Source organism: Syngnathoides biaculeatus, chromosome 1, assembly GCF_019802595.1.
Source record: "Syngnathoides biaculeatus isolate LvHL_M chromosome 1, ASM1980259v1, whole genome shotgun sequence".
Taxonomy (NCBI): Eukaryota; Metazoa; Chordata; class Actinopteri; order Syngnathiformes; family Syngnathidae; genus Syngnathoides; species Syngnathoides biaculeatus.
The window spans coordinates 13,043,364-13,057,024 of record NC_084640.1 but is presented as its reverse complement, the minus strand read 5'-3'; the positions used below and the strand labels follow the sequence as shown (position 1 = coordinate 13,057,024).

The 13,661-nt window shown below is 47.5% G+C and overlaps 2 protein-coding genes across 5 annotated transcripts; one reads left to right on the top strand and one right to left on the bottom strand.

Annotated features, from left to right (window-relative positions):
• Window positions 1-49: 49 nt before the first annotated feature.
• hax1 (HCLS1 associated protein X-1) lies at window positions 50-6,601 on the top strand. Its single transcript, XM_061817892.1, has 8 exons — window positions 50-215; window positions 1,270-1,502; window positions 1,578-1,741; window positions 1,831-1,894; window positions 2,614-2,750; window positions 2,993-3,113; window positions 3,723-4,244; window positions 6,488-6,601. The coding sequence occupies exons 1-7, from the start codon at window positions 151-153 to the stop codon at window positions 3,791-3,793; spliced, it is 855 nt and encodes a 284-aa protein (XP_061673876.1). The 5' UTR covers window positions 50-150; the 3' UTR covers window positions 3,794-4,244; window positions 6,488-6,601.
• On the bottom strand, window positions 4,251-13,198 carry znf687b (zinc finger protein 687b). Of its 4 annotated transcripts, none has more exons than XM_061817146.1 (10): window positions 13,074-13,198; window positions 10,142-12,289; window positions 9,468-9,727; window positions 9,203-9,387; window positions 8,958-9,134; window positions 8,733-8,895; window positions 8,319-8,657; window positions 8,126-8,226; window positions 7,298-7,385; window positions 4,251-7,052 (listed from the first exon to the last, which is right to left on the bottom strand). In XM_061817146.1, the coding sequence occupies exons 2-10, from the start codon at window positions 12,273-12,275 to the stop codon at window positions 6,459-6,461; spliced, it is 4,041 nt and encodes a 1,346-aa protein (XP_061673130.1). In that variant the 5' UTR covers window positions 12,276-12,289; window positions 13,074-13,198; the 3' UTR covers window positions 4,251-6,458. The 4 variants fall into 4 exon arrangements, with proteins under 4 accessions (XP_061673130.1, XP_061673104.1, XP_061673122.1 ...); XM_061817120.1 differs by having other exon boundaries at window positions 4,251-7,062; window positions 7,299-7,385; XM_061817138.1 differs by having other exon boundaries at window positions 4,251-7,062; window positions 7,299-7,385; window positions 10,145-12,289.
• Window positions 13,199-13,661: the final 463 nt, after the last annotated feature.

Genomic DNA, 13,661 nt, shown 5'->3' with positions numbered 1-13,661 from the left:
GCTTTGCTATCGCAATTATGTTGAAAAGCAGCTTGACGGTAGCTCGGTCATGCAAAGCGTTTACGACACTGTCGGAAACTTTTTTTTTTTACTTTGCTATCAAACTGCTGCTCTTAAGTCACGTTTTCCCTTTAAATCAACGGAGGCCAAATGAGCCTTTTTGATTTATTTCGGGGCTTCTTCGGCGTTCCCGGTAGCCATTTTCGTGGTCAAAGGTGAGTTTGCCGGAGGGTAAAGTGACCGCTGTTATGTAGCCAAAATGGAAAATATGCGTGTTAGCTTAATGTAGCCAACATTGAGCTAGCGCAAATTGAAAATACGCGTATTAGCACTGCTATGATAATATTAAGCTTTTAATTGTACGTATTTATAAGCCAGTGAGTTTCATCTTGACCATTTAATTATACTTGGGGTACAGTTGGAACCACTTTTACGCGTACATTTCAAACTATTGTGACACAAAGTGTCATTTACGTAATTTGATGTACAGTGGAGTGGGCTACTTCCCAGGCAGTGTCAAACTAGCACAAAATTGTCATTTAATCCCCGTTATACGCGGCGTACAGGTGCCGAGCAAAACCGTGAAGAATGTGTAACAAATAATTTGAAGGCCCTCCATTTAATGTTTGTAGTTGTGAAATAAATACAATTTATGTGTAATACTATGTTCGTGTCATTGAGGGTCTTGTCACATGCCACAGTAGTGTTCCTTTTATGATTTATTTATTTTTTATCCTCACTGTCACTAGTTCTTAATGCTTAATCCTGTGACATTATATCTCACTGATCTTTTAAAAAATAATCTATTCATATCATCTATTTATCCGGGTGCAGCATGAAGCTTGAACAACTCACCATAAACAGATTCTGAAAGGGACGTGACCATTGAATTTACAGTGTCAGAAGCATGTGAGAAAGAGAAAAGAGAGTCGGGGGTCACAGAAACTAGAAGTGCATGCAATTGAGGTTCTTAGAAAGTAAAAATAAAATGTGTGAATTTTGCTGTTCATCTCCTTGTGAATTGTGCAAAAGGAGCTGAAACATTAAACATGGATGCGTATTCACCAGCTAGAAAAGGTCAAATTACCTTCACCTTTAAAAGTGAAATTGCATTTTAAATTAATTCTGAAATTTCACCCTGAATCCCAAACGTTTTTGTAAAAATCAAAGCGATAAAACAAAACAAACTTTTGTGATATTTTCTGGGTCAATACACGATACTTGTGAAAATGGAAGCTTTCTCACCATTTGGCTAATCAAATTCAACAGGGACCCCTTCTTTGAAGCCATGACCCGGGAAGAGGACGATGATGACGAAGACGACGCCTTCTCCTATGATGGCTTCAGGGGGGAAGGGCAGGACCCCTTTGACAGCGCGTGGAAGTTCGGCTTCAGCGTTAGTCCCGAGGGGATGAGAATCCACGAACCTCCTCTGTTTGGAAATGTCCTCAGGGAGATGGAGGAGATTTTTTCCCAACTTGGACGCCTGGACTCGCGTGCCGGTAACGCCGCCATTTTAGTGACGGCACGCGGCAAATGTTTAGACTTGTGAAGGCGCCCATCATCTTGTGCTTTAGGCATTCCGAGCATCGCGCCACCGCCGCGTCACGAAGGAAGACAACATGGATCCAGCGGGAACTCCCTGAGAGACTTCATGCTCAAATCCCCTGACAGCGACGGACAGAGGAGAAGTGATGTCCGTCCTTCGCTGCAATACCCTGGCTCCGCCCCTTTTTCAAAAGTAAATGAGATGTCGATTATAGAATTATAGAACAATTTTGCTTGCTTTTATTACAGTTTGGCAGCTCTGATTTTTTTTTTTGTCTTCAGTTCACGGATGTTTGGAGACACAGACTACAGAAAACTCCCGAAGATGACCGTAAAGAAGACAGAGGTGTGTGATTATCGCGGTACCACTTGTGTCCCATTTTTTTTTTTTTTTTTCCCCCCAGATTTTATTTATTTGCTATGTTTCAAGCCAAACTTTTCGAGGCTTTCACATACACAACAAAGCAACAGATGGCGCTGCAACGAGGCCGTTTTACCGATTTCAGAAACCTGAAGGAAGTCATTTCTGGAGATCCTGGAAAAACACGTGAATTACCTTAGCGTATTTTCCGCACTATAAGGCGCACCTTATGACAATGACTGGCCTATTTTAAAACTTTTTTTTTCATATATAAAGCGCACCGCATTATCAGGCGCATGGAATAGATGCTACACTAAAGGCTGGGGTTATGTTATGCGTCTGTTAGATGGGCTGCGCTAATGGCTCAATATCGATGCATATATAAGGCGCACTGTCAGTTTTTGAGAAAATTAAAGGCTCTTAGGTGCGCTTTAGACTGCGGAAAATACTGTAAGTTTCAAGACAATGGTAATACATTGAAAACATGGAATCAAGACAGATTGTAAAAGTAGTGTTGTGGCTTCATCTGGAAAAAATGATTTGTCCCAATTCCCATCTCAATTGTGACCCCATCTGCAGTTCTTTAGCTAGCAGGTGGTGTGCAAAGCTAACGTAGCATTGAACAACAGATCTTCACCACCAAACAGCACAAACAGACATAAGATCCTAATAAACTTCTGGTGGTTCCATCTTCATTTTTCCAGATCTGGACTCTGCCGTATCCTCTGGCGGCTTGGATGAGATTCTGGCTCCGCCCCCTGAACAGGTGCCGAGTCAGCAGCCTCGGAATAGGTCCTTTTTCCAGTCCATTACCGTCACCAAAGTGACGAAGCCTGATGGGGTGAGTTTTTGTATCTTTTTTTTTTTAAAAAAAAAACATTTTACTGTCACATAAGTAATGAGCTGATGGCAGTCAACTAGTTAGTAGCTAGCCCGATTTATTCCAATTCCTATCTTAAATACAGCAATTTTTGCATGATGCATAAACAAGATCATGAAGAAATCAGAATGTTATACGTTAGTCACATGTTAGCATTTTATATATTAGCATTTAGCGTGAGTGTGTTTTATCCCGTTGACAAGACTGTGGAAGAGCGGCGCACGGTCCGAGACAGCCGAGGCAACGAGGAGACCACCATGACCCGCTCGGGAGGCCGCGGCGGTCTAGAGGGACCAGAACATCAAACTGGACCCGCTCTACCAGGTACGTAAACACTGTCACAAAATGTGACTTCATATTTGTGGGGGTTACGGAGCAAGACCCTCAAATACATTGAAAGAAAAAAGTTTTTGAGCTGTTGAGTGCGGGTCTGCGTTTAAAAAAAAAAAAAAAAAAAGACAGGGAGTCGTCTCCAACGTACACGGAAGCGTGTTCCGGCCACACGTTAAACTTTGGTAAACCTCTCCCGACACTTTTTTTTTTTTTTTTAATATGCATTGTTCTCAAATGAGTCCAATGCGTATTTAAAAAAAGAAAATAATCCAGTCACAGTGATGTTTACGTAGGTTAACATGTGGCCACGACACTCTTCCGTGTACGCGGGCTGAAGCCTATCCCAGCGGTTTATTTTCTTTGTTTTAAATGCGCATTGGACTCATTTGAGAACAATGCATTTTTTTTTTTTTTAAAAAAGTGTCTGTCACGGAGAGGTTTAACGTGTGGCCGCAACGTAAACAAAAGTCATGTGATTTTATGACGTGGGTGCACGAGCTCTATATATGTGCGTTCCCTGTAGTTCTGTTCTATTGACGTGGGTTCATATCGGTTTACGGTATAGGACCTGCGCTCATTCAACATCTGCTCTCATTTCAGACACTTCCTTTTCAGACATGAGGGATGATGACAGCGACTTCTTCTCAAAGCTCTTTGGGAACTTTAAATGACTTCATTCCTACACACGCACACGTTTTATTTATGTTAAAGAGTTGATGTTAATTGTACGCCGATGCCGGAAGGTGAGATCATTTCGCAGACTAATCCCCGATCGCCACGATGCATTTATTTTTGTATTGCCCTGAATGAAAATAAATAATGTTGTTTGTTGTGTTTAAAAAAAAAAATGCTATGTTGTGAATTTGTGGCTTTGAATGAGTTTTTAAAAAGAATTGATTTTTAGAATTTGCACAGCAGGCGGAATCGAGCGCTCGTGTCGTAGGGTTAGCCGCTACGCTGTTTTAGACAGCGGGAAGAGGGCGAGTTCGAACGAGCCAATGAGAGCAGCGTAATCAGGGCCAACTGTCGGCAGGTGAGCGCACCTTTTCCCCAACTTTCTGAGGTTCTGGTTCTGGTTCGAGACAGGAAAGTCTTAGCTGCCACAAACAGTAGGCTATATGTGTAAGTATTTTATTTTTCCTGTGTTTAACCAAGCCTGCAAATAATGTACAATATTTTATCATTCATGCTTTTTGTTGATATGTATTATTTTTTTGGCCAAAAGTATCGTAATGGCTTTCTAAATCATGACTTAATATTATTAAATGGGTGTTTGTCATTTAGAAATTGTGGCCAATGGGGAATTTATTTACTAGACTGCATAGAGTAGTAGACCAAACATATCACGGCACATTATCAATATGCATATACAGTATGTATATATGTTTGTGTGGATACGATGATGATCTAACATGAAATATTGGCGTGTTTAGATAAACGTTTTTTATTGTTTTGTTTGAATGTCAATAATTAATGATACCTTTTGCCATCTAGTAGATTTTATTTTTTGCCTCTTACTCTACGTCCCCAGCCTAGATAACAGTATCTAAAGTGAAATTGAATATAATTCATATTAACAATTTTAAAATGTTTGAATTGTAAATTAGCCTACTTGGTTGTTAATTTAAAAGTGAAATCGAGGCCCTAACTCAACTTTACGTGCCATTCTCGTCAAATATAAACCGAAGAGGCAAACCAAAATCATGTTCTCTTTTTGGATCTACTGATATAATGAGGAATAAATCATTTTACAAAAAGCTATAAAAATTAAGAGAATATCCTGCACCGTCGTCACCTCAGTTGTCAGATGCTATAAACACGCGATCCAAATTGAAATCTCTTTTTGACATTTATTTGGAAACTGCACAAAAGTGTTGTGTATGGCGTTTTCAGCAAGCAGACAACCATGGAAAAAAAAAACATGAATGTTCCACTATTATCATCCATCTATATAAATATATGACACATATATAAAAAGATACAAACAAAACAGGTATTTACCCCCCCCCAAACATTATAAAAGAAATACGATTATTGATAGACATCGACTTCCTCTTACTGGGGCGCTTGTTTGATACTTGGAATAAAAAGGAACAGTACAAGTACAAATACTACACGTATTCACATTATCATAGCAAGTAATTTTTTTTTTCTTGTTGTAGTGTAATCATGTATTTACATGACAAAAAAAAAACGTGGACTACCCCCAAACTTCTTAACGAACACCTTCAACAACCATCCGCGCGTGGTCTCGCAGTAGTGTTTGATTGATAAATAATAAATATCACGAGTACAAATCAAAGAGTTCGAGAGAGGTCAGTAAAATGGCGGCCGTGCAGCGTAAAATATGTCACTCAAAACGGGGAGGAAGTCCGGGCATGCACGACAAGATGTAGGGTGACGAAAACATTCTAGAGCAGTGGTTCTCAAACTGGGGTCTGTCAAATATTTTTGTAATTAACTTTTAAGTACATTTTTTTGTTTGTTTTTTTTTTTTTTTTTTAAACAAATAGGGAAAGCCAGTTCAACATACTAAACAAACATACGTCATAACTTTTTGGGCCAGTTCAAATCTGTGACGCGATTATTTACCTATTCACATTTTTGGGTGTTTTCTATAACGCTCTTTAAGATGGTGCTAAAAACTCTGGCTAATAAGAGTAGTAAGGATCATACATATAAATTAATCTGCAAAGAAATTAATTTTTTTCCCCGAGTAATGTTAGTCAAATTAATTAGAAATATGTAGGTGTTTGGGGATTCTAGTTTTTGGTGTATTTACAATCTGTCCCTGCTCAGTCCCTCTTATCTGCGACTATCAGGGGTTTATTAATAGTTTTCCCCCACATATTTGCAATTCAGTACTCACAAATTTACCCATTTGCAGGTTTTTTTAAAAAATGTATTCACCCTGTCTTAACAAGTTTTGGTTTGGCACCTGATGCTTATGTACCATGTTGACGCTAACTTGGATATTTTGAGTTCTAAAGCCGTCAATGGCAGTGAACGTGTTCATTTTGACAAGCGACTGCCCTGTCTGGTAGAAAAGTAGTGTTTTGATGCCATTTTATGACACCTACAGGCAATTTTCAACCCTTTGGGGGGAGGGGGGGGGTGCTGATTTTCGCTATTCACGGCAGGGATTTCACTGCACTCAAAGACTCATTACGTTTAATTTGGTTCAATGAACAGTTTAGTAATATTTAAGTTGAAACGGTTGACAGCTAAAAGTTAATTTCAGTGCTCTGTAGATTACGGAGGGGGTCCTTTTGGAAAATGTTCTCCCCGGACCCTAAAAGTTTGAGAACCCCTGTTATAGCCTGGCTCGTTTTTGTCCTACTGGGGCTTGTCCGTCTTGTGCGCAGTGAGGAAGGCCATGCCGTGGGTCCGGAAGTGGGTGTTGAGGTCCGACGCCTTATCGAAGCGCCGCCCGCACACCCTGCAGATCAGGTTGCCGTCGGCGTCCTCGCCCAGAGCTTGGGGCGAGGCCGCGCCGGCGCGGGGCGAGCCGTCCGGGGAAGCCCGTCCCGCGCCGCGGTCAGCGTCGCCCTGGGCGTCCCGCACGCGGTGAGTGATGAAGCGGTGTCGGCCCAGCGACCCGGCCGAGGCGAAGCACACGCCGCACTGCAAGCACTGGAAAGAGGCCGTGTCTGCGCGGTGCTGCGGGATGTGGCGCTGGAATTCTGCGCCGTCCTCTGTGGAGAAGCCGCAGGGCACGCATCGGAACACGCTGCCGCTCTCCTCCTCCGGCTCAGCGGAGGCCCGGCTTTTTTTGGCGGGGCCGGCGCCCGGTTCCTCGCCGTCCTCCGGGGCGTTCTCTTCGTCGGCCGCAGGCTTGCTGCCGGGAGCGCCGCCCTCGCCGTCCTGCTCCGAAGAGCTGCCGGGACCCTCTGTGCCCGTGGCGGCGCGCTTCCTGGTCATTGGCGCCGCCTGTGGAGCCCGAAAAATTTCAGACGAGTCCAAAATGGTGAGTAAATTACCCATTTTCAAAATAAAATCTTTGACCCTTGTCGGAAATACCAACTGGCAATTTTTTTCAAGTGGACAACTCAGCTTCATTTTTTTCAGTCGCACGTGCAGCAGCTAGAAAAATCAACTGGTGCCAGATTGCCGTTTTACGCCAAGAACCCAGAAAACAAGGTTGTGGCTCGACGTGAAAGACGGAACCAACTCACCTGGCCGTCCGTGCCTCTGTGCTTGAGTCGGATGTGTTTGTCCAGCAGGAAGCGGCTGCCAAAGGTTCGTTTACCCTCTGTGCAATACCTGCCACAAAAGTAATAAACCACGAGAGACGATTCACTATTACTAGTTACAAAAATACTATGTAACGACATTTGATATAATACACACTCCCAGGGAATTACCGTCATTTCTCGAGTATAATGCTTACTGAAGTATAACGCGCACCCCCAATGTTGACCAAAAAAAAAAAAATCATGGAAAGCCTTCTTGTACAATGCGCACCATCAAAATATTGGGAATTATCTGTATTTATATTTTGTTAGATTTGTACTTGTATTGTAGAACAGAATCCCTCAACCAACTCAAATAAATGCTCAATGATGGCAGAACATTTCATTAATACTGTTGATAACCCATATTTAACACTTCTTCTTTTGCTTTCGGCTTTTCCCGTTAGGGGTGCCACAGCGTGTTATCTTTTTCTCCTCCATCTTCTTCTCTAACACCCAACTGGCCTCATGTCTTCTCTCACAACATCCATCAACCTTCTCTTTGGTCTTTCTCTCGCGAAATTACGGTAATTGAATGTTGTTTTTTTTTTACGTGATGTTTTTACAGAAACGCCACTCCTAATAATGAATAAACAACATCGCCACTACTTGATAGAGTAGTAGCGGACGGGCGGGCGACCCTGCCTGTATTTATTTATCTCATTATCTGATGGCGAGAAGTCGTCGTTTCAGCAACTTTGCAGAATCTCTGTACTAATTTATCGGATTAGCTTCGGGATTTTACCGATGCCGTGTGTGAAAGATTCTTACTGGCAATGGAAGACCCTCTTATTTCCCTCGTGAATGACTCTCTCGTGGCGCCTGAGGCTGGACGACGTGCTGAAGTTCCCCCCGCAGATGCGACACGGGAACTGCGGTGGTGGGGGCGGGGGAGGAAAAATAGACGCTGCAGTTAAGTAGACGTTAAATACAATGGCGATGGTCGATAGCTGTTTTAAGGCACCTTGCCGTGCTCCATCTTGACGTGGCTGAGATAGTCTTCATTGTCCGTGAAGGTGCTCTGGCACTGCGGGCAGGTCCACTCGGTCGGGGCACCGGGCGTCGCCCCGACCACCCCCGAGCCGGGCCCCTCGTAGTCCTCGTCCCCGTCGTCGTCCTCTTCTTCCTCCTCCTCCTCCTCCTCGTCCTCTTCCTCCTCCTGATCTCGCCCCCAGTCCTCGCCGTCTGAGTTGTCGGGCTTGGCGGAGGGTTTGGCCTTGGGGCCTGACGTCGGGACGGGGGTGGTGGCGGCGGGGGGCTCGGCGGCGGCTTCCTGTTTCGCCGCTGGGCCCCTGTGCGCCGTCTGAATAGCATGACGGTGATTAAATGAGAAACAGGGGCGTCTTAAACGTGTTGAAGAAGACAAGTGCTGACCCACCTTGATGTGCTCCATCATGGAGCCTTTCTGCGCGTACAGCTTAGTGCAGTCGGGACACTTGAACACGTGCACCTTTTGCTTGGCCAGGTGCGTGTCAAAGTGCATGTAGAGCAAGGGCTTTTGGGTAAAAACTGTGTCGCACATGACACACTTGTAGATCATCCTGCCAGCAGATGAAGCGGTTAGAGTGACGGCGGAGGAAGCGAAAGCACGTGAGGTTCGTACTTGGCCTGTCCGCCGGTGAGCGCCGGGTGCTGCGTGCCGATGTGCGTCTGGGCGCTGGGCGCCGACTTGAACGCCATGGGGCAGCTGGGGCATTTGTGGAACACCTCGCAGTGGGCCGTCTGGATGTGGGACTTGATGGAGTTCAAGCCGCCGAAAACCACTTGGCAACTCGAGCACCTTGAAACCAAGCACGCGTGACCGAGGATGCTCAGAAAATCTGGTCTGGCTCCGCGTGGCGCCCTCACCTGTAGCCGATGCGGCGAGCAAAGTGCAGGCAGGCCTCGTCCAGGTGGGTCTGGAAGCCGGCCTGCCGCGCCACCCCCCCGCACTCGGGGCACACGTAGGGTGCTTTGTGCTTGTGGATCCTCTGGTGGGCGGACACGGCGCACGTGTTTGGCAGCATCATGGGCGGAGAGCACTGAGAGCACGTCTGGAACAGGACGGCATGCGTGTACGTTTTATGGGGTATTTTGTGCGCAGGTTCGATACTTTCTGGTCACGTGACCTCACCGAATTGGGCGCGGCTCTGATCTGCTGGAAGTGGGAGACCAGCGCCGTCTTGCTGGAGAACTGCGTCTGGCACTCGGGGCATTTGTAGTTGTTGTATTGCAGGCTCTCGGCTTTCTTGCAGGGCAGCGGCATCAGCGCCTGCGGGCTCTGCGGGGCGCGCCGGACCTGTCGGGGCGGACCTCCGGCGGGCGCCGCCACGCCGTCCTTCATTGGGCTGGAGCCGGCGGCGGCGGCGGAGGGGGACGAAGAGGAGAGCATGCCTGGCGGGGAGGCGAAGTTGCTCAGGTTAAACGGCGCATTTGTCTATTCATTTTGGAGTTACATATTAAAACAAATATACATTTAACATTTCATTTCGAGTAGTTAAAATATTTCAAAAAAATTAGCGATTTAAAAGGGGATATTTTTTTCTCCTTGATTGATTATATATAGAAAATGAAAATAGTAAAATAGACCTTTCTGCACAAAGTCAGGAATAAAATAATAAATAATAAAAATATTTGGTATTTTTACACTTTTTTTTTCAACTTCATGTATGAAAAATCTGGCCCACCTGTATGCTTTAAAAACAAAAACTAAAAAAAAAAAAAAAATTCAAACCACCAAGTAGCATTGGTTGTACCACTTTCCCCGTCCCCCCAGCAAGGTTTCCCACCCCTAATTTTTGCGCTTACTACCGACGGGCGTGACGTCCTGCTGTCCAATCATCTGCTCCACGGTGACGGGCCTCATCACCAGGTGCGAGCACTGCATGACCAGGCCTCGCTCTTTGTGCTCGCGGGCGTGCAGCAGCAGACTGCACTTGTTGAAGAACGCCAGCCGCTTGGCGCAGTGGTTGCACGTCACCTCGATGCGCAGCGAGCGCCGGTCGTAGTGGCGCGCCAGGCTACGCTCCAGGGCGAAGGCGTCGCCGCACTCCAGGCAGCGGTACCCCGCGGCCGGTAGCGGGAGCCCCCATTCGGGGGGCGGCGGCGCCGACAGGTCGGGCTTGTAGCTGGGCAGCAGGTTCTTGCTGTTGAGGATCTTGTTGAAAGCCTCCACCAGGCTGGACTGGCTTCGGGAGATGACGGCGCCCGTGCTGTTGACGATGGAGGCGGGTTTATTCGACTGGGAGTTGCCGCCGGCGCCGTTGGGCGAGCCTTTTGCGGCTGCCCGCACGCTGATCCCGGAAAACTTGGGCGACGAGGCCACGGGAGTGGCGGGCAGGGCGGCGGATTTTGTGATGTTGACGGCGGTGACCGAAACCTTCGCCTTGTCGGAGGCGGCCATTTTGTTCTGTACTTTAGTGGCAGCGGCGAGCATGACGCTGCTGGCGGCGAGCGTGGACACTGGTAGGGCGTTCAGGGCGCTCACATTCTGTTGCTGATCACTCTTTTGAGCTTTGTTGGCCAGTGCCTTGCGCTCACCTCCCACTTTCGGGTCAGGCCCTTTGCCACCGGCGGCGCCCTTGGAGGCCACCCTCGTCACCGTTCTGGTGATGCCGCCCGTGGACGTTTTGATGGTCTTTATTCGCACTTTGAGTGGTCGCGAGGGAGCCCCCGGAGCAGCCGGGACGGCGACGACGGCACCCTCGGCGGGGACCACTTTGGGCTTGCCCTCGTCCGTCTCCAGCTTCTCCTCACAAGCGTTTTCTGACTTGTCGGCGTTCCCATCCGCCGTTTTGTCGATCCCGTTTCCTACCTCCATCTCCTCCTCCTCCTCCTTGGGCTCCCTGAGCTCCGACGACGGCGTGGAGGCCCCCGCGGGGCTGGAACACCTTTTGGCGGACGCCACTTGAGTGGTTGACTTTGGCGCCTCTGGTTCCGGACTCTCCGGGGAGTCCCTCTCCTCTATGACGTGCTCTGAGTGCTTCTCTTCTGGCTGAGGGGTCTCGCTTCCACCTGAGCCCCCCTGGGGGGTGTACCCAGGCTTGGGGAGAGACGGAGCGGACAACGTGGGCTGGGTTAGATCTTTATAACGGCTGTTCATCTGAGCGGAAACCGGAGAGTCCGGGTTCTCCTGGATGACCAGCGGACTGTCCAAATCTGCATCAGAATCCTCCTCCTCTTCCTCCATCTGCTGGTGCTGATAGTCCGCCATTTTAGGGGTGCCGTTAAAAGACTTGATATGTGAGGAGAGAGTGGCGGGCGGCGCGGGAAGAGGCTTGGGGGCCGGGAAGTAAGTCGGGGCGAGTCCTGCGGAAGATCCAGAGGCTAGCGTAGCTTTGAGGCCCTCCACTCTCTCCTGTGCCGCATCCTGCTGCTGCTGCAGGAGCTGCATCTTCCTTGCCCGGCCAACCGGATCTCCAGAACCGGGGCCCAGCAGAGGCTTCAGTCTGTTAAAAATGTTTCCTCCCTGCTTAGCGGACTTGGCCGGACTCAAAGTTTCCGTTGACGATTTAGGGACACTGAGGGGCCACGGGGCACCGTTGGACTGGCTGACGGAGAGCGGGGCGGGGACCCCAGAAACCCCGAAACCGTTGTGATTGAGAACATCCGGTTCAGCCATCCCGCCAAGACGAGGGACCATGTCCACCCCTGCGATCACGTCGATGGCGTCCGGCTCCGCGTCACCATCCTCACCGCCGGCCGCCGTCTCGGCGCGTACTTTGTTCTTCACGATGACACTCACAATAGACGTGTCCCCCTGTGGGTCCGAGGGGCTGGATGGCCCCACCGTGGCGTCTGACTTAACCAGGGGCGCCCCGGCGGGCCCATGGGGTCCTTCTGCCTCATCCGGCGCAGATTGGATGGCCTCCTTGGCGTCTATGTCCGGAATGTCAAACGCTGCCAGCAGGTCATCAAAATCTGGGGTCTTCATGTCCCCCATTACGGGATTAGCACCTGGGAAAAGGGCAGAAAAATGAATATTATGGAGCCTTCATGGCACATTTCAAACCCTGGACTGGTCGCCAGCCAATCACAGGGCATATATAGACAAACAGCTGTACAGTGAACCAAACATTGTTTTTGGAATGTGTAAGAAAGCCTTCATACATGTGTAATATCCATACAAGCAATGGGAGAACATAAAAACTCAGCTCAGATTCAAACTCAGAACATTGGGCTGCGAGGCAGAGGCGCTCACCACTACCCAACATGCTCAATCTATCATTTAGTTTGAAACAATAAAATTCAAATAACGGTTATTTGAAAAATGAGCAGGTGTAATTGCATTTTCACATACAGGCCAGAGTGTGACATCGGTTAGCATTAGCCAGTTAGCCCGACTGCATCCAAACCCCTCCTTCGGCGCATATCATACTCTGAATGGGAGGCAAAAACTGCATATTTGGTATTAATGCATGTCCGATAACAAGGCGGTTGCAAACGGGGCGGCCGTCCGAGCGTCGCCGCCTTGCGTGACGGCGACATCGGCTCCGGAACAATACCCCCCTACCCCCCACTTTCCCCGACGGAGGACCGCTGGCTAGCTGGCCAGAGACTGAGAAGAAGGGGGTCACCAAGCTAACAGGCTAGCCTTCGCCATTTGGAGGGGTGGGGGGAGAAAAACACAACAGCCAGGCGATGGGGTGACAGCCATTACAAGACGTCAGCGACGGCGCGGGGTGGGACGGGCTGCCCGAGGATTCTCGCGTTCACGAACGGGGCGTTTTTGATTGTTTACCTGGACGTGCGATTTCCGACTATCCTTTAGCTCGGGTTGCAGCTGAAAACGCGAGCGCTTCCCGTCACGTGACCAGGGCTCACCAGTCAGGGACGTCAAAATGCACCGCATTGTTTCAATGGACATATGCTGTGCTGGAGTTGCATTAGCATATGTACTCTTTATTATGTATTTACTGATTACACGTCACTTTGAACTTAGCATTACATTAATAATGACTTATTTGTCCTGAGTAACACATTCATTATGTGACATTTTTTATGATATTGAAGTATTTAAAAATAAGCAGGCTTCTGGGTCCTGTTGTCTAATTTCAAGAAAATCATCAACTGTCTTAAGTTAAGACAAAATTATTCCATTTTTAAATGTATTAAATTAAAATGTTTTAAAAAATTACTCTTAAGTATTCTTGGGTGTCGTGGGTTAACACCTAAATTCAGTATTTTAAAAATAAGTATTTTTTTCATAGAAAAAATATTGCATTAGCATATGCATATATGAGTTTTCTCTAGGTACTCGGGCTTCCTCCCGTATTCCAAAAACATCCACGTTTACTTCCTTTTTTGTGAATCCCAAATTGTTTACATG

What these genes read in the sequence shown, in the direction of transcription:
- hax1 (XM_061817892.1), top strand. Translation starts at nt 151, where the DNA reads ATGAGCCTTTTTGATTTATTTCGGGGCTTCTTCGGCGTTCCCGGTAGC. An exon ending in TGACCGTAAAGAAGACAGAG is followed by an intron (nt 1,895 to 2,613) that starts GTGTGTGATTAT and finishes TCATTTTTCCAG; the next exon opens with ATCTGGACTCTGCCGTATCC. An exon ending in AAGTGACGAAGCCTGATGGG is followed by an intron (nt 2,751 to 2,992) that starts GTGAGTTTTTGT and finishes CCCGTTGACAAG; the next exon opens with ACTGTGGAAGAGCGGCGCAC.
- znf687b (XM_061817120.1), bottom strand. Translation starts at nt 12,275, where the DNA reads ATGGGGGACATGAAGACCCCAGATTTTGATGACCTGCTGGCAGCGTTT. An exon ending in CCATGATGGAGCACATCAAG is followed by an intron (nt 8,658 to 8,732) that starts GTGGGTCAGCAC and finishes CATGCTATTCAG; the next exon opens with ACGGCGCACAGGGGCCCAGC. An exon ending in AAGAGGGTCTTCCATTGCCA is followed by an intron (nt 7,386 to 8,125) that starts GTAAGAATCTTT and finishes CTTTTGTGGCAG; the next exon opens with GTATTGCACAGAGGGTAAAC.